Source organism: Drosophila novamexicana, unplaced genomic scaffold (genome assembly GCF_003285875.2).
Source record: "Drosophila novamexicana strain 15010-1031.04,08,12 unplaced genomic scaffold, DnovRS2.1 tig00000121-arrow-pilon, whole genome shotgun sequence".
Taxonomy (NCBI): domain Eukaryota; kingdom Metazoa; phylum Arthropoda; class Insecta; order Diptera; family Drosophilidae; genus Drosophila; species Drosophila novamexicana.
The window spans coordinates 1,736,607-1,743,634 of NW_020824773.1; the positions used below are offsets into that span (position 1 = coordinate 1,736,607).

General features: G+C 39.1%; 1 protein-coding gene across 2 annotated transcripts; it reads left to right on the top strand.

The window, feature by feature from the left end:
- The first annotated feature begins 176 nt into the window (after positions 1 to 176).
- Positions 177 to 3,679, top strand: LOC115757941 (sphingosine-1-phosphate lyase). 2 transcript variants are annotated; one of them, XM_030698412.1, is made up of 7 exons: positions 182 to 274; positions 342 to 348; positions 591 to 766; positions 1,738 to 2,399; positions 2,456 to 2,904; positions 2,961 to 3,107; positions 3,170 to 3,679. In XM_030698412.1, the coding sequence occupies exons 3-7, from the start codon at positions 613 to 615 to the stop codon at positions 3,390 to 3,392; spliced, it is 1,635 nt and encodes a 544-aa protein (XP_030554272.1). In that variant the 5' UTR covers positions 182 to 274; positions 342 to 348; positions 591 to 612; the 3' UTR covers positions 3,393 to 3,679. The 2 variants fall into 2 exon arrangements, with proteins under 2 accessions (XP_030554273.1, XP_030554272.1); XM_030698413.1 differs by lacking the exon at positions 342 to 348 and having other exon boundaries at positions 177 to 274.
- The last annotated feature ends 3,349 nt before the right edge of the window (positions 3,680 to 7,028 follow it).

Consider the following 7,028-nt stretch of genomic DNA (forward strand, 5'->3'; position numbering starts at 1 on the left):
TTGCAACAGCTGTGTACGATCACACACAAGGCACACGCAATTTTGCCTGAGCAGCGTACTCGTCTTTATCATCGATGTACAACATTGCCAGGCACAAAACAGCTATCGATATATCGTTTGCTATCGGTGCCAGCGCAACAGCTGAGCTGAGCGCTCATTTGTTTAGTAACATTTCACACGGCAAAACAAACAGGTGCCATAAGCTCATTTAATTTGTATTTAATAATTTAGCATTTAATCAAAGCACAAACATTTTGATTGGTCAGCACAACTGGTGAGTGAACTGTCGTAACCCCAAAGTGCAATTCCGTATTTACAACTCCGTCTTTGTTTGCTGTCAGGTGTGCAGTAAGTAACAACAAAGCGTTTGTTCTCGATTTAAACTCTGGTTTTTAAGGCCTCGCAATAAATCGTTTAAATATGGAATGCGCCCGATACGCTTATCAGTTAACAGACCGTTTTGTATGCGATTATCAGGCAACTAGCGCCCCACATAATTTCAGTTATTAACGTGCGGCCTGCAAGTGCGGCGGTGTTCAGAGCACGCCTCGAGTATATATACATATATAATTTATCAACTGTCATTTTAGTTGTGCTTCGATTGGCGGCAAAATGCGTCCATTTTCTGGCAGCGATTGCGTGAAGCCCGTCAGCGGCTGCATCAACCGCGCCTTTGGCAACAAGGAGCCCTGGCAGGTGGCCGCAATTACAGCGACAACCGTTTTGGGAGGCGTTTGGATCTGGACGGAGCTCAGCAAGGATGAAAGTAAGTTCCACAATCGTCTATTTTCCCATAGTCATTTGTCAAACACTTTAATCCCTCAAATAATCTTATCATGTGCGTGTACTCAATGAGAAAAAACATGCATACATATATAGAAAATAAGCCCTATGTACTTTAAACTTTTGCGACCCATCCCTTGCGAACCTTATAGCTTAATGTATTTAATAGATTATGCATAGATTATACTTGTCTAACGTAATAGTTCAGTGCAAATCTACATCGACTTGTGTTTTGCCATGTGAAACGGAAAGTTATATACCAATATACATATTTCAGGAGCCATAGTTCATACGAGATCAGATAGTGGCGCGTATTATATGTACTTATTGAATTTAAAAAACAAATTTCTGTGTGTTATGAGCGTGTTTTAATTCTATATTTAATTTTCATATGTTATCTAACATATCATTTCATAATTGTTATTTCTTGCGCAGTCAGATATTAAAAGTCTAGGCCTTTTATCGGTCCCATTTAGGTGGCACCATTATATAAAAAGAGCTTACTAATTGTGACTAATTATTGGCTTGCAGAGGGCAGCAAATGTGTAACATATTGGATGTGACATAAGTTTATATGCTCTGTCATCATCAATTAATTTATCCTATCCTAGAATCACAAAACACTTACTTTACTTTTTCTTAATAAAAAAATTCTTTGCCTCTTAAGATTTTCGCTTTTCTTTATCATTTACATGTTAAATGTTAAATATAAATCGACAATAATATTTATGTACTCGCTATTTCGTAATTCGAGCAGTTAATCTTATTGCTTCCGTTAAGTTTGTGATCGATTGTTAAGCAGTTGCCTGGCTACCGGTTCTTGCGTCTAACAAAGTATTCATAATTGTTGATAAGCAGGCATTTATCAGTCAGCTGATAAACATTGCAAATTAAGCCCCCAAAAAGTACCTGAGATTATCAATAGCGTTTAAAATAGCAGTACTTTTCTTGCAGGTCTCTATGTGCGGGGCAAGCGTCAGTTCTTTAAGTTGGCCAAGAAGCTGCCGGCTGTTCGCCGCCAAGTGGAGAAAGAGCTGAGCAAGGCCAAGAACGACTTTGAGTCGGAAATCCAGAAGAGCAACCAGCATTTGGAGTACTCGGTGCGTCTGCCCGAGAAGGGCCTAACTAAGGAGCAGATACTTGGGCTCGTGGATGATCATCTCAAGACTGGTCACTACAGCTGGCGCGATGGTCGTGTTTCGGGCGCTGTCTACGGCTACAATCCGGAGCTGGTGGAGCTGGTTACAGAGGTTTATGGCAAGGCTTCCTACACGAATCCTCTTCATGCCGATCTCTTCCCTGGCGTGTGTAAAATGGAAGCCGAAGTGGTGCGCATGGCCTGCACGCTATTCCATGGCAACGCCGACAGTTGCGGCACAATGACAACCGGTGGCACGGAGTCCATTTGCATGGCCATGAAGGCCTATCGGGACTATGCACGCGAGGAGAAGGGCATCACGAGGCCAAACATTGTGGTACCGCGCACAGCGCACGCAGCCTTTGACAAGGGCGGCCAGTACTTTAATATACACGTGCGCTACGTGGACGTCGATCCGGAAACCTACGAGGTGGACATCAAGAAATTCAAGCGAGCCATCAATAGGAATACAATTCTGGTAAGTGAGCATCCCAACTCATGTGAACTATGCTCTAAAACTTATTTCGTGTTCAGCTGGTTGGATCTGCGCCCAATTTTCCGTATGGCACCGTTGATGATATCGAAGCTATTGCTGAGCTGGGCGTCAAGTATAATATTCCCGTGCATGTGGATGCTTGCCTGGGCAGCTTTGTGGTTGCGCTGGTGCGTCATGCTGGCTATCAGCTGCGCCCCTTCGACTTTGCTGTGAAGGGCGTGACCAGCATCTCGGCCGATACGCATAAATACGGCTTTGCACCGAAGGGCTCGTCGGTCATAATGTACTCGCAGAAGAAGTTTAAGGATCATCAGTTCACGGTCACAACCGACTGGCCTGGCGGCGTTTACGGCTCACCCACAGTGAATGGCTCCCGTGCTGGTGGCATCATTGCCGCCTGCTGGGCTACAATGATGAATTTCGGCTATGAGGGCTATCTGGAGGCGACAAAACGCATTGTAGACACAGCGCGTTACATTGAGCGAGGGTAAATACTACAAATATTTCATGTGACCCTTTTTTAAACTATCCGGTTTATTATAGCGTGCGTCAGATCGATGGCATCTTCGTATTTGGCAAGCCAGCCACCTCTGTTATTGCCATGGGCTCGAATGTGTTTGACATTTTCCGGCTCTCGGATGCGATGTGCAAACTGGGCTGGAATCTTAACCCACTGCAGTTCCCCTCCGGGTAAGTATTGTCATTTCTAATAATATTATAAATGTATCTACCTTTATTTTACTCTCTTGCAGCATTCACATCTGCATCACGGACATGCACACCCAGCCGGGTGTGGCAGATAAGTTTTTGGCTGATTTGCGTACCTGCACAGCGGAGATTATGAAGGATCCTGGTCAGCCAGTGGTTGGTAAAATGGCTCTGTATGGCATGGCCCAGAGCATACCCGATCGTTCGGTGATTGGCGAGGTCACACGTCTGTTTCTACACTCCATGTACTATACGCCTGAAAAGTGAAATGTGCTTTGCGATGTCAGCTGAATCCAGCTACCTTTCACAGCACTCACATGTTTCTAGTGCAATATTCCATACCACCAAACTTGATACTTGTTGTTAATGTTCCCACTCGAAGTATCCATTTAGCATTAATTCCAATGCATCTATATCTTATTGTAAACTAGGGTAAAAAGTGTTTGTTAATGAAATTTATTGAGATCAATGTCTTTGTATGAGGAGCTAACATATGTCAACTGTGCAGTGCTTATTTTTTATACTTATTAAATTTTTTCTATGTAATCGCTTTACAACCTGTGGTTTAAATCAAATAATTTCAACTGTTTAGCAGATATATTCGCAACAGCTGCTAGACGCTGTTATTATATTTCTAAATATAAATCTTAGGAACAGATTTTAAGAGAAATATAATTTTACTTGTTCAAAAAATATTTATTCCTGGTAAATATTTAACGACCCATTTTTTTGTGTGCCTTCAAATTTTTTATCATTTTGGAGCGTTCAAAAACTGAGTTCTTGTGTAAAAAATTTTGTATGTGTAAACTAACCTCACATATTAGTTGTTCTATATAAAAACGTAATAAATCTTGTTAATCCTGGAATATGTTTATTAGGGAGAATGAGATAGTTTTTTAATGCTAATCGGATATCGAACAACTGTTCATGTTGCTCTTAAAATAACATTACCAATTTCAAAACATTAATTCCATTATCTTCGTGTCATTATATTTGATAGGTATCTCCCAAAATAACCTATTAAATATAAAGGAATAATATTAGCAAGAATGTTTTATACAATTGAAATGCTTCCGTTTTTATTTTTTCAAGTTATTTATTTTACAGACAAAATCTAATTTAATTTTAAGGCGTTTTTCTAAACACCTTTTAATTAAAAGAAAAGTTTTCTAACAAATGTTTTGTTTACATTATGCCAACAATTAACCATAATTAATGTCTGCTGTGTGGGTGATCCGATCCGGTCTGATCTTTGACTAGATTTTTCTAACATTCGCCACGCGTCGGCGTTGTAATTAAGTTGTTTTGTTGCTGCTGCTGCAGACTTGACACGCCCATTTCCTGTCCTCGGGTAATTTATGTAAGTTTCTCAGTTGATTTAAATATATTTCAGCGGCGGAAGCATTTATATTTCGATGGCTGTGACAAAGGGAGCACGCGTCAGGTGTCAAAGCCCGCACTCAACGTGTTGGCGTTTGGATTTGGGCGGGCAGCAACAAGTGTTCGGTAGTCCAAGTGCCACAGCAGACCCAGCGGAGGCATCTACAAGAAACAAAGCAACAAAAACAACAACAATAATGTTATAGTTTCACACAGCTGTGCAACAAATGAAACTTGTCACATATTAACATGCGTCAGTCAAATTCATTCACACCCACACTCAAAACCGGCTGCGATTCTCCAAACTTCAAGCAAGAGATTCCCAATATAGTTGACCACAAAATGTAAAAAAAAGAATTCTGCTGAGCCAGCTAAAACAAAACCGGTGTTGCCAAAAAGTAAAAAAAAATACGTTTCTGTATAAACATTTTTATAAGCACACGAAAAGTGCAGCGGCAGCATTGGCACAGTGGGTCAAAACGCGTGTATCATGGCCAAAATATTTCTGCCACATGCATTTAAGATCAAGGCTGCAACGCGCAATTTTAAGTTTATCTTGAACATACATCGAACTTAAAATCGAATTAGATTACGTTGAGGCGAACCAGAACCTAAAACGATTCATATTACCAAAAAAAACAGGTTCAAAAGATGGCCCTTGGACACATTTTGCCCAGTTACTAAGGGTCACCGTCTAAATTTCCTAACTGGCTACGTCGGCAGCGACTGCGCAGGCAATCAACGTTGACGTCGACGCCGACGCCAACGCCGACGCCGACGCACAGGTTGGAGCGGCTCATGCGCTCGCTCGTGGCGGCGGGGCTTCGTCTCCGGCTGCCTCTCCATTCGATACGCGTCCGTTGCGAGCGCCAGTCGCAGTCGTCGCGAGTGTTAAGCAGCTTCATTGAAAATCGTTTTTCGAAAACCTGATTTCAAATTAACAAAGAAAAAACAATAACAAAACAACAAAATTTATGAAATATATTTAAATGCAAATTAATTAAGCGCTCCGTATCAAATTGTATAATCAGCTGCAAAAAGCGATAAAAATAAAAATAAAAAAATACATTAGCTTTTGCTTTTGCAGCAGTTTTTTTTTTAATGCCTTTGTGGCGCTCTCTATAACACCTAGAGTTCTGATAAAAAAACAACGAAAGTGGTTTCTTGCATATGAACGTGTGTGTGCGGGGGTGTGGTTGTATGTGTGTGTGTGTCTCTAGTGCTGTGTTATTAAGTGCACTACTCCATAGAAATAATTAAAGTAATGCACTCGAGTATTTCGAGCATCAATAAAAAAAGAGTGTCAACTGATCCGCAAATGCAATAAAGGAATACTTCATGACACCTTAACGACATTTCAAGGTAAGCCACCAGCTGGATATAATATATAGCACAGTCTGAACTCAAGCTCCCTTTCAAATGGTTTTCTTGGCGAATTTATAATCAGCCTTTGGCGATACCCGCTCGAACGTACCATATAATGGACAATTATAGAATGATCTAAGGCGATAAATTGCATGCATGAATTGGCCATAGAGCAGGCGATAAGGCAACACCTTTGGCAAATAGCTGACGAAAAACAAATAAAAAAAATATAGTTAAAACTACGTAAACAAACAAAAGAAAATTGCCTTACGAACCTATTGACAGACTGGCTTATAAGTTGAGCTAATTTGCAAACAAATATGTCCCTCTGAATACGCCATTTAATTGCTGTAAGATATGTATTATAAGTAATTATTTATTTAGTTCTGCTCACAAGACTTTTTGGCAAAAATAAAAATATAATAAATGCGGCTGAATAGTTTTCAAAACCAAAATACTTATATAAAAAAATACTTATATATTATGAGCACTACATAGATTCACTCAAATTTAAATAAATATTTTCAGCTCAAATTTTTTAATTTAAAAAAAGAGAATTGTTTCTAAAAATTGATAATAATTGAAGATAATAATGATTGATGAATTTTGCATGTATTTAATACTTGAGCATATCTTGCCTCTTCAGAACCACACTCATATGTTTATAGACACAATTAATTTATTAATATTGTAATGCATTTATCAATATAAAGTTATTATTAAATTCTTACAATATTTTTGATAAGACTATTCAAGAAATTTTGGCTAATGATTATGCTGAATATTTCTATAGATACATAAGCTCTGAGTCATTTCCTACTGTTATAGATAGATATAGAAAATTAATAAATTCAATAAGAGCTCCGTTGATAAGAATTCTTTAATAAATATATTTAAATTATAAAAGAATAAATGTATATTATTAATATTCTTTTTATACCCTGAGACTAGATTTTAAACGTAGGCTCACAGAATTTCAATTAGAGCATTTTGGTAGAAGAGGTTTCAGGGTATTCCCCGGTCGGGTACTCCCCGACTAGAGCCTCTTACTTTTAATGACGAGTGGCCTTATTCTATGTACACCGGAATTCTTTTCGCATAATCGACAATATATAGTATTCGTATATTTACGTAAACCTTGAGCATATCAGGTTTCTA

Bases quoted from the DNA above. Each gene is read 5' to 3' on its own strand.
- LOC115757941 (XM_030698413.1), top strand. From the start codon at position 613: ATGCGTCCATTTTCTGGCAGCGATTGCGTGAAGCCCGTCAGCGGCTGC. The intron at 767-1,737 runs GTAAGTTCCACA...CTTTTCTTGCAG, and splicing joins GGAGCTCAGCAAGGATGAAA to GTCTCTATGTGCGGGGCAAG. The intron at 2,400-2,455 runs GTAAGTGAGCAT...TTTCGTGTTCAG, and splicing joins TCAATAGGAATACAATTCTG to CTGGTTGGATCTGCGCCCAA.